Genomic DNA, 16,900 nt, shown 5'->3' with positions numbered 1-16,900 from the left:
TTCTGTGTCAGGCCTATAAAAAAATTTTAAAAAAAAAGAAGGAACAACGGACACTATTAGGAGCAGAGCCACTGTGCTGCATTGCGTTAAGGTCCTCCTCATCTGTTTGAGTCCAGTCATGAGTAACTCAAAGAGACGGTTTGGGGATTTTTGACCTAACTCGCTTTCCGTTGTGTTTGGCTGTATCATAGCAACAAAAGGGGGCGGGAGAGGGGGGGGAAGGCGTAGCATGGTTTCCATGGACACCGTTGATCGCAGACGGCCGGTAAAAGTTCTGTAAAGCAAGTTGAAATACAAGGTAGGTTTGTGCTTAAATTCACGTGTAGACACAAGTGAGAGAAGAGGAAACAGATCTGATGTTGTCGTTAGCTTTAGATTTGCCAATAGGAGCATAAACTAAAGATAAAGTGTCAGCCGTCAGCAAAGTTAACGGAGGCCAGTTTTACGTTAAATGTTTACAAGTTAAATGCGCCGTTATTGTCGAGCACCGTTAATTTAACGTCTGACCGGTTTTTATTGCGCCTGGATTTGACGCCCTGAGCGTCATTGTACGCCACCTCGCGTTTCAAAAGTAACTTGGCAAGTCATAATTCAGAGTTTTATTAAGTTCTGTAGGATATTGTTTTGCTCTTTAAAAATCCTGCAGCCAGTCAAAGCATACTCGAGCGTGTGCCTCTCCACAGCTAACGACTACATCATAAGTAGGCTGCATTCAGGAAAACACGGTCATTAGTAAGAAAAAAAAATACACATTTTACAAAGCCAGCATTGTTTCTTTCTGCAGTGTACTTCAAGCTTCATTACTACAACAATGATGTGTATTATTCCATTTGTGCTGGATAAGCATAACAATATCCTCCAGGAGACTTGACAGTGAACCATAAACGGCCCTTTTCCCACCTCACCTGTCATTGTGTCCCTCTGTCCATTCAGTTTGTTGACAGCGTTTGTTGACAGAGCTGCAGAATGAATACGCAAACCCTTTTTTTTTTTTTTTTAAACCGGTGGAAAATCGTAGTCTCAGTCTTAGTTACTGAACATATGGCGAGATATTTCACGAGACACCAGAGCTCACCTGAGAGCCTCAGAACATTCTCATTAATCCAAACATTCATCTTTGAGGGAGAAATATTTACCATTTAATAGCATCCCTCCTTTTTCCCACAAGTGTATTAAGAGTTAGTTCTGAATACAAGTCATTAAGACATAAAACTTTTATGTATAAGGTTGCTTGGCCGCAGCTTGTTGAACTTATTGGTTTATTATTGTTTATGTCTGGCGTCATTTCATCATGAAGCTGCAGCCTGAGCAGCACAGAGACAAATACAGATGTGCTCAAAACATCATGACCTCAGCAACGCTTACAGATTTGACACTTAAATATGACAGTACTTATATAAAATCATCTCAGTGGATTAAGAATAAATACCACACATGTTAAGTCCAATTGATTTTATATTGATTGGCAATATAATGGAGCCTCAACTACAAATTATTGCCATTATCAAGTAATCTACTGAATATTTTTCTGATTTATCAAGTCATCATTCGACCTTTAAAAATCCCAAAATATGGAAAGTTTTAATATCCAGTGGTCTTGTTTTGTTTGACCAACAGTCCAAAACCCAAAGATATCCAGTTCCTCACAGTTGAGAAGCTGCAGCCTGGCAGTGTTTACACCTTCAAAAGCCACACGCTGTTTAAGATAATGTTGTTGTTAAATTTCAGAATATCCCAGGCGGTGCGATGGGGGTATCACTGACCAGGGCCGCCGAGTGGACCACGGCCAGCTCCGATACTGGCAAACTGGAGTTCACACCAATGAATGAGTCCTTGTTGAAAGAAATCCTTTGCTTTGTGGAGCAGTTCACTTCCCAACACCCGCAGGAGGCCGAGCATGTGTTTGAGGAGCCACTCCAGTGGAGTACCACTTTAGTGGCATCTGATTTCAAAACAGACTATGACATCAGGTTGGTCTAATCACGAGGCAGGCAGCTGGCTGACCGGTGCTTTCAGTATTACGTATCTGTGCAGGATATGCTGTCACCATGGTGTCTAAACGTATTTTACCTTGGCTATACTCAAAGCACGAGGTTATAATTCATTTGTTTTTCAGCTTCAGTGAGACCAAGAACATTCCATTTTATTTCATCAGGATCTCTGGTCTACTTTCTGTGTGTGGTTTGCTTTGTATCGCATAGCTGCCACCTGGAAAAGTACAAAAACTTAAAAACAGACTCCCACTACCCCGAAGTGGTTTTGCATTTATAATCAAATATAGGGAAAATGACAGTGTGATAAAACTGTGGAATTCAGTTTTTTTGTGTTTTATTTCCTCTTCAGTGACGCAGCTGTAGAGTCCCATGAAAAAGATAGTGAAGGCCATCCATTGTTGCAGCTGTCTCCCCCCACTGTGTGTGTGCGGAGCTTCAGCCAGCTCTCTAAAGTTGTTCATCTGGCAGATGATAAGCTGCAGGAGGTTCGAGCATGTCTACAAGGTACGCGCGATGAGGTTTGGATCCCATTTGCATCCCAAGCAGTCCAGCCACCAGCATACCTCCATAACCCACAGACTTAATTTGTTTGTCCTGCTTGTTACTCTCTACAACCATCCAATTATGCTGCCATTGGCAATTATTTACAGATACTGCATGTATTTACTTTAGGGCCACTACCAAAAGGAGATATGGTAATATATGTTTGTCTGCCAGATGCATGATAAATATGGTAAAACGTACATCTCATTGCCAGTGGATTTTGTCCTGGAGCGGGGATGTAATGCATTTTGGAGAAACAGTACATTTAAGGCCAGCTGTAATGATAGTTCCAAATAAACCCATTTCATAGTGTCTGAATTTGATTCACTAAAGCTAACCTCTTCTATTGTTCAGAAAATAGAGCCCCCGTGGTTAAGATTCTTGGTTTGAGCTTTGCCACTGCCTTGGAGAGAGAAGACGCCCATACAGATGTACTAAGTCTCGTAGACAAAGTGAAAGAGGAAGACCCAGCCAAGGACACAGAGGTCATGGTCAAGCTGTTTGTCTTACTCCAAAACATGGACAAACAGATCATCAGCAAGCTTCTCGCAGAAATATCAGAGTGGGTGCTTCCTATTTGATCTCTTACTGTCCTTACGTTCATTCAGATCACATCCATCCTCCTCAGCAGCTTCCTTCAGACAGATTCAACCAGATTAGCAGAGACATGATGATGTATCTGACTGGAGTAGGCAGCTTGTTTAAAAAAGGAACCATTAATTAATTAGAATGGATGTTTGTTTTGTTTTGTTTTCCAACATTTTACTGTAGACAAGTCATGCTCGACCCCACTGCGGTGAAGAATGAAGTGGAGCTGTTGCAGCGGTTGTGCAGTGAAGGGGATAAGAGGGTGTTGAAGTCGCTTCGATACACATCAGGTTTGAATTATCTCCACATTTCACTGGGTTGCAAGAAAAGCAATTGCTATTAACACTAAAGTTGGATATTCCAAAGCATAAAAAGTCTGTGTTCTGCTGCCACAAGAGACATGGAAGTCATTATATCTGTCAGATTCCAGTTTACCAAGTCATTAGTCAGCACATGCTTTTTGCTCCATTGCAGTGTATTTATCATGCCCTAACAAAGCATTCAGTGACATGCACACACCGAGTGATGAATGCCGTCTATGTCCCCTTTTTCTCTGTTTGAATTGACACCTTCTATAAAAAATACTCTCCAAACCAGCTTTAAAATATGATGGTGTCACCATGTGGCTCAGTTCTTTAGTGGATGATTTATATTGCGAGTGAAACTATGGCTCAACCCTGGGCTCACGTCTCAGACCTGTTCTCCTTGGAGTACTATGTTGTCCTCTTTAGGAGACCAGGCTCAGGAGGATTTCTCAGTTTCTCTCACCGTTTTCCATTGTTTCCTTCCTTCTCTAAGGATAAAGCTGTTGTGACCTGATTTCATGCTGCACCTCATCTTGTGAAGTTTGCTCTAAACATTTTTGGGGGGTTTGAAGTTGCCTTTCTTTTTCTCGTTTTCTTTAGATTTTGTATTTTCAAATGGCTGTCACACCGCTCTGTGGAGACAGGTGCACGGTGAGATTTGTTACCTTGTGATTGAGCCTTGTGACACTGAGACCCTCTACATCACCTGCAGCACTGCTGGAGTTTTTCTTAATGGGGTAAGACTTGGAAGAAACAGCACCGTTGACTACATGAGCTACAGCAGTCAAGAGAACAGTTTCCCTTGTAAGAAAAGTGCAAAAATAATGTGTGTTTTTTTTTTTAGCAAATAATGTCCAATAATTGCAATGACGCCATGATTCTGAAGGGATTAACTTTGAGGTAAAACTGTCTTTGGAAAATAAACCTTGAGTTTGAGAGCTATCGCTTACCAAAGGTAGTTAGCAGTTGCTATTTTGTGTTTGATATTTTCACTTTATTTAATCAGAAAATATTTCAAAGAGTGTAAAATCTTTCTTGTTTTGAGAGGCCTGGCCAACAGAGCGTAAACACATTTCTACAGCAATTGATCAAACATAAACAGGCGATAACATTTGTCACACACTAAAAAATATTACAGAAAATATGCCAGAAAGATGCACAAACAGATTCCAAAACTATCCAAATAAGGCGAGGACAATACATTTCGAAGCAAATGCTCAGACCGCGAGTGTATCGTCTCCATCGTCTAAGAATTGACACCACAAGTAATGACTTCTGACATTTTTAAGTCCCTCTCCACGTCGTTCCAGCTGGAAGCGGCAGCATATTTAAACACAGTACAGCGATCTACGAAATAAACCACGCCCACTCATAAGCTGCAGAGTCCTACGCTGCATCCAACCTCTTTAGACGCAAATCCATTTTTTCAGTGCAGATCATCACAATCCAGAGGACACCGACTACCACTTGACAACAAAAAGGTTATTGATGTTTTCAGATGCTGACATAATTATACATGCATATTACGTCACCTGACATGATTAATGTTGGTAGTGCGAATCAAACACTTTTAAATGGGACCAGTCGACAAACTGAAATAAAAGTCACACCCTTTAAACACATCAAATAAATCACATATCGGGTTTTTAAGTCTCCCGCCAAACTTCCTTAAGTCTGCTGTTGTGTAGAGAGCTTCTGAACACTTGTCAAATGTCAGAAATACCTCTGAATGTGTTTGCAATCATTTGTAAGAGGGGATTTTGCCTGCTGCAGCACCTTTCACTCTTTCAATGACTGTGCTGACGAGCCGTCGGTTTCCTGTCTCTGTTTCTTCACCTGGAAATAGTTCGAGCAAGGTGAAAAGAGTCCAACCTAAAACCGATGGGGTGACATTGATGCAAATGAAACCTCAAAGAGAAGTAGTGTCTTCAAGCTAATTTAGCGGTTTACATGGTTTTACACTTCCTCTCTGAGGCTGCCTGGAGACACTCTGAGCTTTCTAACTTCAGCTATTCCAGCTGACATGTGGGCCACATTATAATTGTGTTTTTTTTGGTTGAATTAATGAAGCTGTTTTTCACTTTGTTTTCACAGGGCATAAAACAGGAGGGGGAGGAGAGTGGCTATGAGCGAACAAGTGATATGTACGAGGACCTGGTAACACTTCTGAAGAGCAGATCGCCACATTTTGCTGAGAACATAAACAAGCAGGTACAGTGGAATTGCAGGCAGATGCAATTAACATCAACACATTAAGACCTCTCTTTTTTAGCCTAGAATTTTAGCTCTCACAGCAAAGATGTGTGGGTGTTGAAATGCCTCTTTGTCCCCGGCACAAAGTCCTTCTCTCTAAACCTTTGATTCGATCCCTGATGCTGTGTGACTCACATTCGTAAACAGAGTTCGGATTGTGTAATCAGTGTCTGTGCTGTTCCACGCTAGTGAGCTAGTGTCTGGTTGTCACTCTGTTGAAACATTTCTGAATCGACCTCCCCCTGTTTTCCTACATCAAAACAGCAGAGCCCCATCCCACCCAGCAAACACCACCTCCACACACAGACACACACACATACGCTCATTTCCAGACACTGAAACACGCGTGATTTTTTCAGTAGTGCTATTTCCTGCTTTAGTAATTTGACGACATAACAAATTGCCTCAATAATGGGTTCCATCTGCTCTCAAAAATCTGTAGATCATTTAAAAAGATGATCTTTTTTTTCTCACTCTGATGTTTGTTGGAAAATGTGGCATCATCACAAGCTCCTTTAAAGAGCACTTACACCTCACTGCCTCCTTTATATAGACATCAGTTATGTTTCTTTAATAAAGGCAAAGGGAATGAGTAAATTATTATAAGAATCCTTTTATACTTTTTTCCGTTTATTATTTTGCCATTCTTAGCACAATAAAGTGTTGATATGATCAAAAACAACAACAACAACACGATTTACCTGCTGTGAAACTGTCTCTCTCAGCAACAACCAAAAGTACATCAGTAAGAGGAGCAGAATTTACAAATGTCAGAATGACATGTGAATGTATTTTCCCCAAAGAGCTTCGATCTGTGAAGGGCCAGGTGATAATGTTTCTACAGTACTCATCTCAGACAAAAGCTCACGTCAACGGAATTATATACAAAAATCAGAAATGCTTTTTGAATTCTCTTAAGAGATTTTCAGTGCGGCTCGCCTCGGCTCTACACTCTGTATATACTAATACTAATGCTTTTTAGACTGATAACTCTATGCATGTTAGCAGAGTGGCTCTATAGGTGGCGATGTGTATCAGTCCACCTCCTCCAAACAGAAATATCTTAACAACTATTGGACAGATTTCCTTAAAATGTTTTACTGACATTTATGTACCTAAGAGCGTGAATCTTAATGGTTTTGGTTGTCCACCAACAAGTTTTCCAGTGAAATAGTTCTACATCTAGTTAGTGGATTGGTACAACATTTTGGTGCCGACATTCATGTTCTGCAACAATAATAACTTTGTTGATTCCCTCGGTTTCCATCTAGCACCATGGTCAGTTTCTAAATTTGAATTTGTCCATTATTTTGGTTGATCAACCAATAGCTGAAGAGTCTGTGCATTGCCAGCAGCATCGGTTGTTTGTGTAAAGTGCAAATATTAGCACCAGACTAACTTGGTGAACATTATACATGCTACTCTACACTGTCATTTTGAGTATGTTAGCATACTGACATTAGCATTTAGTTTAAAGTGTTGCTCATATTGTTGTAGACTTCTACCACGGGTCCATAATCACTCCTGATTTACACAAGCATAGTGCTTTATATTAGCTCTCCACCATTTTATTAGGTTGTCAATGTGTGACATGTATGCACCACAGAGTGACCTTAAAAACTCTCACAGTTAAAAGAGAAAAGCAGCGACCACTGTACCACTACTTTTTGACAAAAGTCCCACAATGCAATGCTCCTTAGTGTATGGTTGCAAAAATATGACACCCTGTCTGTAAAGACACAAAATAATGATGATTCAAAAGTGTCTTTAGTCTCAGTTATCTGCTCCATACAGAGTAAATTAATTGCTGGTTTTGTATTATAGAGGCACTTATGACTGAGTGATGACAGACTGGTTTTGAATAGCGTCAGTGTAGCGAGCATTTTCTTCTATTTGTGAAGTTGGGTTGGTCAGTTTGAGTAGGGGATGGATCTAAAGGTGCGATAGGGTTAGTGAAGACTTCAGTAAACCAGAGTGGTGCCAGGCTGAACCATGTAAAAAAGACATTCAGGCTTTTATGTTTTACGAGTGCTTTGTGAAGAGTGATGCCTTGGGTCTGAGCGATCTAAAAATGATGGACAGCTGCAGTAAAAATGGCTGTGAACGAGTTTGTGGAGGCACAAATCATCGTCAAGGTCTTTTTCTCTTAGATTCTTCAACTCCTTTGATATGTGCAGCGTGCATTGTCCTGTAACGTTTGGTTGAATCTCACTGCTGAATATTTTCTCTCTGCCTCTACTTGAGCTAATCCTTTTCATGTGACGGGGTTACAATGCATTGCTTTGAAATTCATTTGATTGATTGCCAAAGACAGCAATCAAATGGTGCAATATTCATCGTCTGTATGCGATATTAGGTAACAGCAGTCAGTCCTGCGGACATGGTCCATTCCAGTATTAATTTGAGGAAGCAAAAGCAGCAGCGTCTGTCCTAAACACAACCTTGCATAGCTGCGGCTCAGTTCCCTGATTGCAATGCAGAGAGTCCGATCCGAAAGGCGATAGCCAAAGATAACAGCACCTAATCTCCAAACGTATCTGCTCCTTTCCAATGTGGAAGCAGGTATTTTTTAACAGTTCTATTAGATTAGACAGCCTCAATCAAATAAGCAGAGGCAGCCAGAGGAGATGATGGCTGCAACACAAAGAGGAATCAGACTTGTCTTTTCTGTCCAGTGTTGTGGATTTGTTTTGACATCACAGCGTGATTGGAAATTGGACACACTGGATGTTTGCATGCACAAAATTCTCACTGAAAAGCAAAAACTCCCTGGTTTGTACATTTGTTTTTGTTATTCACATCCTGAAATTAATACCTACTGCCTCACTGTCACAATCAGTCAGCAGAAACTGCAGGAATCCGGCCACTGACAGATGTTTTATGGTCACTGGCTTCAGATTTGCTGCCGTGCTGATTTTCCATCAGTCTCGATCAAGTAATTAGATGCCAGTCTCCCTCAAACACATGTAAATAGATGTGGTTTAAATTTAAGTAGTCAAATGCTTGTAAAAAAACAAACAAGAGAAATGAAGAAATATAGTAAGTGCTAATGATTGAATGTCACCTGCTATAAAAATGTTTTTAAGATCTCAGGCGTCAGTCCAGCTTAACATAGCATTTGCCTCTCAGCCTGCAGTGGTTTAAGATGCAGAAAGGCACCTGTAATAAGACTTTTTACTGTGGCATGTCAAGAAATGTGGAGTGTTCCCTTCTGCGTAAGCACATGGACTTTGTCCATTTCGCATATTATAGAATTAAAGAAGGTTGGTTAGCCTAATAAAATGAGACTGTGGGTCTGTGGTTGGGTGAATTGACTTGTATGTTTCCAATAGCCGGTCACTTTGTGTTTTATGAAAAACAAGTCTTTGGAAAAGTGATTGGGCATGCTTGGCTCCAGCATGAACACAACCCGTAGAAATACATCTTAATTATTTTTCCCTGCCTTTAAAAACGCTGAGCCGCTAACAGCCAATGACAGTCTGAGCTATTTCGGCAAAAGCAGGTGTCTGTGATTAAAAACTCTCCGGCCTGCAAACCATTCATATGTGTCTTATTGGCATTCGTATATACAGCAGGTTGTAAAGTTTGGTATAAAGACCTTGAAAACTTGAAGAAAAAAAATCCTACCTGAATAACAGTGACACAAAGGCGTTACTTAGTCTCAGCCAAGCTGTTAGGTTTTAGGTGAATGTCGAGAAACAATAAACTTTTTGACATTGTTCAGCCAATTAACAAACAGGGACCTCTGCTGTGTAAAGCAATGGGAAAATGTTCTTTTATTCCAGTGCCTCAATAAAGACTGAATTGTTATGCAGGTCTGCATATTGTTGAGAAAAGGATTTTATGTGAGTTTTGTGTTTTTCATTTGCCATTGATACTGTTGTATAGTTTTTATTTTCTTGGAGTGACATGACCAACACTTTGTCACAAATTCATTTGTATCGTGTCTCAAATAATGAAAGAAGATGAATCATTGCAGAAGGTGGAAAATCCAGCACACAGCTTCACGAGAAGTGAAAGAAGTGTGCATCAGACGGACAATTTTATTTTAACAAGCATCATTTGGAGAAATTTACAACCAGATTAGATACAATTTTACAATCAGGATTTATTGAATAAATTTAAGAAAATATATATTTTTCCTTACTTCTCAGCCTCTGCCTTTTTTCCCCTTACCAGGAGGATTTTGCAGTTCAAGAGCTTCCATCAACACAAAAGATTCAGCATGTGGAACCGGTTGATGGAGAGGAACAAGGCCAACCCCAGAGGTCTTACGAGCAACAGGAAAAGAATGTGCATGAGAAGCTGAGACAACAGCACACGGTGAACAAGGCAGGCGGCGAGAAGAAATATGACCCATGTCCGAGCTGGAAGAATCTCTGTCTCTTGTCTACATGTGGGTATGTGATAATTCCTCTCGTAAGATGTGTCCTGAAATATCTTCAGGCTACCACGTACTGTGCGTGGCGGGGATTCCTCTTGTAGAGCAGATGAGCTTTAGACGACAGTGATGCCAAGCCTTCACCACATGTGCTCAGTGGGTCTGCCAGCAGTCACACATTCTGAGGAGATGGTTATATGGTTTATACATTTTAGGGCAAGTGAAAATATTCCTGATTACACAATGATCTGAGTTAATAAATGCTTCACAGTGGTCAAACCCTTTCTGTCCAATTACAGACACAAAACTTGGGAAAAAGTATTAGAAAAAAAAATCCCCAAACTATGTATCACATATGGTCTTTGATTGATAAATAGATCTAGCGAGGGCTGAGCTGTTGCAGCTGTACCTTGTGATAACTGTACCCATTTGAGGAGAAACTGGCTCAAGATAAAAGTACCTCAATTGCTAAAAAAAATTCCTGCTGAACCCTTGTCTTGAATTGTTAAATAATGATTATGTTAGAAAAATAACCATTTTCAAAATAGAAGCAGGCATAATGACTCTCATTTCACGTCATTATAGTGAAGCTGAGGAAAAGAAACCCAGTAAGAGCTCTGGAGAGGAGAAGAAAAGGCTGAGACCAGGAGCCAAGAGCAAGATGAAAGCAGAGTTCTCTGTGTCCTCTTTACCTGGACGCCTCTCCTCCCAGAAAATGTAAGTGTCCTGAGTCACTTCTTCTTTGTCAGAATCTAAAAGGGCTCTTAGCTGCTCTGCAGGTGGAGCTACTTACAGTATACGATAGAAGTGAGTAGAAGTTAGAAGAGTAGGATATTTGATCTAATTAAAAACAAGCAGGTTATATAGACCTCATTGAAGATACATACCGCAGAGTACAACCTCATGAAACAGTAGTGAATACACCTGTGATCAATGCAACAGACGGTTTATCTGTGTTCACGGCTACAACTGTGATTGCACGTGTAATTTTTGAGGCAAAGGCTAATTATATAAACAAGGTTTAAAAAAAAGAACCTGTGAACTCAACAGCTTTCTCAGTGTTGTCCTGTACAACATGATGAGTTGCCTGAACAAGTAATAAACCAGATTGTGGTACTTAAAGATGCAACAACATCAGTAGGCTACTGAACATAAGCCAAAACACAGCTGCAGCAGATGTTAGGAGGTACAGCAAAAGACATACTACAAATAACAGAATGTGCACTGACGCCACACACAATTCACTATTTACACAACTTTGCGTTGAAAAACAGACGAGTACATTTTTGGCACAATAATGTGTAGAAACAGGTGTTTCAGTGATACTCAGGCAGTGAGAACAGTGAAGTCCACCACTGCAGACAGTGTCCAAGGACAAAATCATGGCTCACACTGTAACATTAAACTTTGCACAACAGAGTTAAGAGAAGCCTGATGAATATTAGTAGCACATTCTTTGGTCACATAAAACCAAAATAACTTCATTTGGATCAGATGGGGCTCAGTGTGTTTGGTGTGGACCTGGCAGCACCACCACAGTGGCTGCACAGTGCCGACTGAGTGACGGAGTTGTGCTGATATCGAGCTGCACGAGCGCGAAAGGTGGAGGAGATGATATTTGTTAACGGCACTATGAATGCAAGTTATTGTCGCTAAATACTGAATGAAAAGACGACTCTCAAGAAACTTGGCAGAAAGAGGAACGACCCCAAACACACTGCAGCAATCACACAAGAGCTTTAAAGAAGAAAACTCAAGTTGAAACTATGAGCTGGCCGAGTCTGTCTCCTGACCTGAATACAACAGAACATCAAAGAAGAAGAATCATCTGTGAAGAACGGCAGAACATCGCCCCACAGATCTGTGATAGACTGGTATTCATGTCCAGGAGGCTCCAATCTGTCAATGAAAATAAAGGCAGACATGCAAAATGTAAAAAAAATAATAGAATACAATCTCACTACTGAGGATGGACTTACTGTTGTTGCACTGAAGTTTACTTTACGGTCTGTACTTTCTAGTAGTCTATCAAACCCGTTTGTTTTGAACTATTCATAAGATAAAATAGCTCTTTGACTTACAAATAATACATTTAATATTTATTGATATGTTATGTACTTCACACAGATTTTGGCCCCGATAAGAAGAACTGAACGTTTTAGCAGTACTGAAATCTGTAGTAAAAAAGTGTCACCTGCAAACATTGTATCGAACTCAAACCTACGTAAAAGCATTTTCCTCTTCTAACTCTTGGCAGCTTCAGCTCCTCGGCTGTCTCCATACTTGAATCTGCCAATGTATACAGATGGTTTGTGTAATAAACCCACAAAGTTGATTCTCGCTCTTGTCCACTGATGGTATTCTTTGCTGCTCATCACTTTCTGCAATAAAGACTGCGGGGTGCAGTCACTCAGTCACTCTCATCACCTCACACCACCCAGGACACTGCCGACCTGGCAACTTCGGAAAGGTCTCGTTCAATGTTTATCATGCTGCATCGTGGAAAACCCTCCTTTCATATCAGCTGTCTGACTCTGATAATATGCTCCCCTGGAAATGCTATTTGCATGTACATGGGAACTTCCTCTCAGCGGCCCCGTTTGAATCTGTACCAAATTTCATTGCTCCACAGTGTCCAGTTTTCATGATGCCGTTATACAAGTGGCCCTGCGACCATCTGCATTTCTTTTTTGGATCAATAGCTTAGCAAGAGTCTGCTGTGTATGGTGATGGCTCCAGTCCACCCATGACATTACTACAATCTTTTTCTCCTGCTGCTGAGATTCTGACGATGATATTATATTCCATCCCTTTGTTTGGCTGTCTATCCTACAGTTATGCACATTATCTGTGGTCTGTTATCTGCTCTTCTGTGTTCAGTAAGACCTCAGCCGGAGCCATGCCAGTGGAACTTTTCAGTGAGAGCTCCACGGAGAGTGAGGAGGAAGAGGAACAGCCAGAGCGCCGTCCAGACAGTAACACAGACCTGCCTTCAGAGTACTGGCAAATCCAAAAACTGGTCAAGTACCTCAAGGTATGAGAACGTCACCCAGCACACTTCTGTTTCCTTTCTCTGATGGATTCCATCCCACTAGTGATTTGAACAGAGAGTTGTAGTACTGCAAGGCGAAGGCAGGTCACAGCCGACAGGAAACAGTAAAGTCCAGTAAAGTTCCCTGTCATCTGTTCAAGAATGTTGATGCTGATCTGAATCAGCAGTCAAATTTCTAAAACCTCTTCAGAAATGCAGTTCATAGGAAAGAATGTTTAGTCCTGGATGGATGTGCAGTAGCACTTTGGATTGTTGGTTTCACCAAAGATCATTTTCCTACCACATCATCCCACCTGTCTATTACTTCAGTCATATCGCGGCACACTCAGAGACAATGAGGATGTCAGATGAAATAAAGCGTCGGTTGCTCCCATTTAAAGCAGTGCGTCGTAGGAAGGCTCTTATTGAAGTGGTTGGCTGGGCTCGTGGATTCTTGGTTTCTGACACAGGCCTGTTTGGTTGCACATGCGAGCCAAGGCACAGGGGAAAGAGCTGTCTGACGGCAGCAGCTGTATGCACTGTTTGCCCACACCGCAGAAGCATAAAAATGAAGCGCGCCTGTGATAGGTCTGACAGGGCATATGGTGAATATTAATGTGTCAAAACATGGAAGGAAAAGAAAAGAGGACAGAAAAAAACCAATGACCCAGACTGGCTGGCAATACCTCCGACCACTTGACTTCAGAGATTACCCTGCATCACTCAGTGGTCCTTATTATCTATTTATCTGGACGCTATCATTCAGACAGACTGTATTAAAGCCGACTGCATTTACTTTATTTTGACAGGAATCTGTTTTGTTGCACATTGCAAACCAATCCCCTTTTATTCAACTGTGAAAACACCATAAGTGCTGTTTCAGTTGGAAGAAAGTGAGTTATTTCAGTGTGTAATATTAGTCTTCATTTCAGATTTTTCATACTGTGGGGGATTTCCTGATATTACTGATTTGGCTTCTGAGTCCCATGGCTAAATAAGATCATTCCCAGTGCAACCAAGTAAATGGTTTATAGAAATCACCGCTGTAAAGTTGAACTCTTGGTAGATATTTTTAGCTGATCAAAATAGAAAAATAATGGAAGGAAATTCCCACTCTTAAAAGCAGGCTGTTGCTCCTTTCCAGAAAGGGAAAAATAAGATGTAAATGATATGAAAGGAGCAAATTCAGATTAACTACCCCTCACCGGTTTGTATATTTTCTACTTTTCAGTGGGATTGTGGTTTGAGTTTTAGGATTGTATGTGTGCTCCTGCTTCAACAAGATGCCGCACTGCTGTAACCAACATGTCCCAGCTTTCTATCTGTCTGGAAACCACACTGCACAGTTATTTATGGGGTTTGTCCAGTAGTCATTTTATAATATCATTACCATCAGACGCTAAAACTTGCCATGAGCCAAGTTAAATATCTGTTTTATTTTAGGAGATCTTTTTTCCCCTTTTCCCTCGTACGATAGACAGCCGTTTGTACTCTAGAAAGTTTAACACTTTCATAAAGCGACACATGGATGTTCTGTTTTGTGTTTTAATGATATTTATGGGGGAATATTTGCCACGGGTTCCCGTATGTTTGTTTTCTTACCTGTATGACTGGAGATGTGTGCCGATACAATGGTTACGTGGACTCTCACAAAGTGCAGAATGCAGATCGAGGTCTGTTTCTCGCATGTGTTTATATGCATGTGTATTTATGGAGACGTCTGTAACATACTGACATGGAAAACAAGTTTTAGCATAATTCCCACTCCCTGTTTCAGTCTGTAATGTATCACTGGTACAGGATAAGCAAGCTTTTTTTTATTTTTATTTTTATCAAACTTTATATTCAAGCATGTATTTATAGGCTGTATGCTGCAGATATAACTATATTTATTGCATAGGGCTTTGATGAATTATGGAATCAAGATAAGCAAAGAGAACAACTTTTGTGAAGAGACTAAAGGCTTGTTTTTCTAGCCAGGACTAAACAACATTAAACAGGTTCACATGGTACATTTAGCAACTAAGCCAGAAAAATATGATTTGAAGATTTTGTCCATGTTTAAATAAAGACAAAATTCACCAGCTGCTATCAGTTAGTTTGGCCCGTGGCTTTCTAAACACAAAACAATTTTCATATTCTTAAATGTATAAATATTTTGTCTGATATACAATATGTTACTAGTTAACTGATAAACATTTCAGTATTCTGCTTTTTAAACATTTTCATAATCAACCTTTTTATTTTTTACAAAGCAAATTAACTTTTATCATTTTTTTGAACAACAAAAGAAAAACTCACCTGACTTTCGGACCTTTAAAAAGGTCCACTCTTAGTGCAACTTGCCTTTATAGCCTTACTGAAGTCTACATAAATATTGTAGATTAACATGCTGACCTGGGTTGTTGACACATATGGGATTGTGTTCTGTCCTCATTAAAGTTGCTCCCCCTCTGCTGGCCAGTCACAGTACTACTGCCCTGCTCTCCTCTCATGAGAGCCATTCCACTAATTGCTGCACTAAAACTAATCCCGTCTCCAGCGTAAAAGAACCCGCACCAGCTCATTTTCTCAGCAGAAGTGAATTTGGGGCTAATTATGTTGTACTGTAAGTAGTTAAGCATTTTTAATAACTACAGCACTCAGTTAAACCATTTCATTTTGAGTGCTTGTAATGCGTTTACAGCATGTCTAATCTGGAGAATTTTCTTACAAGAAGAATTGCATCATTTCATTCTCATGAGTTAAGCAACTTTTCACCTCAAAGACCTGACTAGACGTTTGCTCAGCGTGCAGTGCAGCCATTTTATGACAGCGAGGCCTATTAAGTGATCAAGTTTTTATGTTATAGTAGATCCTATGTCAAATACGAAGGAAGAAACAACCAGTAATTATTCATTCTGTCCCTTCTGTACCCAGTAGAAAACGGGTTTGTTCTTGTCATTAGTAGCCTTCCCTCTGAGTCTGCTATAGACTGCAGTATGAAAACTCATGCATCCTCTTTGGCTTGACCTCTGTCAAGACCCAGCAATTCTCTCTCCCAGTAAACTCTGTGAAGCGCTGTGAGTGGCCCGAGTCCACCTGTCACCGGTCCAGCATCGCAAATGTACTCAAATGTATCTGAGCACCGTTCTTATTATGCATGTTCACTCCTGCTGGCATGATATCCAAGTAGCACACACACACACACACACACACACACACACACACACACACACACACACACACACACACACACACACACACACACACACACACACACACACACACACACACACACACCCTAAATGGCATTAAGAAAAGGGCCTGAGGTCAACAGGGTATCATTGACAGCCCTGTTAACCCCGTCCCTGCTCCTACATGCTTAGTGCTGTGATTTATAGGCCTGGAGAGGCTCAGGCAGGGCAGTCCGTGTCTGCAGAACCCAGTCTGCTGCTCCACAGCAACCAGACTACAAACAATAAGACCTACATTCAGTAGAGTGGAAGATTCAGCTATTCAGTAGCTCAGGCCGAGACACCTGCAGTAAAGGAAGAGACAAAATGTGTAAAGCATCTTTATGTGGCTGATATCAAATTCATGAAAGTAGTTAATGAATGGACTTTGATCCTTTATATAGTTTAATCCTCTATAAAGCTGTTTTTGAAGATGCAGTTTCATTAGACCAGGAGATAAAGTATTTATACAACTGTCCTTCATCATCGCTAGATGAGCTGCTGTTAAACTGCTTATTACATTACATTTCATTTAGCTGACGCTTTTATCCAAAGCGACTTACAATAAGTGCATTTCAACCATGAGGGTA

The 16,900-nt window shown here is 40.6% G+C and overlaps 1 protein-coding gene across 1 annotated transcript in view; it reads left to right on the top strand.

Annotated features, from left to right (window-relative positions):
- The first annotated feature begins 221 nt into the window (after positions 1-221).
- Positions 222-16,900, top strand: part of odad2 (outer dynein arm docking complex subunit 2) — a 43,524-nt gene continuing 26,845 nt past the window's right edge. Inside the window, exons 1-10 of the mRNA XM_069697918.1 lie at positions 222-298; positions 1,729-1,970; positions 2,344-2,498; positions 2,892-3,099; positions 3,309-3,415; positions 4,031-4,167; positions 5,525-5,641; positions 9,863-10,083; positions 10,650-10,781; positions 12,945-13,098. Coding sequence (XP_069554019.1) covers positions 1,747-1,970; positions 2,344-2,498; positions 2,892-3,099; positions 3,309-3,415; positions 4,031-4,167; positions 5,525-5,641; positions 9,863-10,083; positions 10,650-10,781; positions 12,945-13,098 — 1,455 coding nt within the window. The 5' untranslated portion in view covers positions 222-298; positions 1,729-1,746. The remainder of the gene's footprint in view (positions 299-1,728; positions 1,971-2,343; positions 2,499-2,891; positions 3,100-3,308; positions 3,416-4,030; positions 4,168-5,524; positions 5,642-9,862; positions 10,084-10,649; positions 10,782-12,944; positions 13,099-16,900) is intronic.

Source organism: Brachyistius frenatus, unplaced genomic scaffold (genome assembly GCF_029030835.1).
Source record: "Brachyistius frenatus isolate BFR_SWC_R1_liver_20210118 unplaced genomic scaffold, ASM2903083v1 Contig_25, whole genome shotgun sequence".
In the NCBI taxonomy this organism is placed as follows: domain Eukaryota; kingdom Metazoa; phylum Chordata; class Actinopteri; family Embiotocidae; genus Brachyistius; species Brachyistius frenatus.
This window is presented reverse-complemented; position numbering and strand designations above follow the sequence as displayed.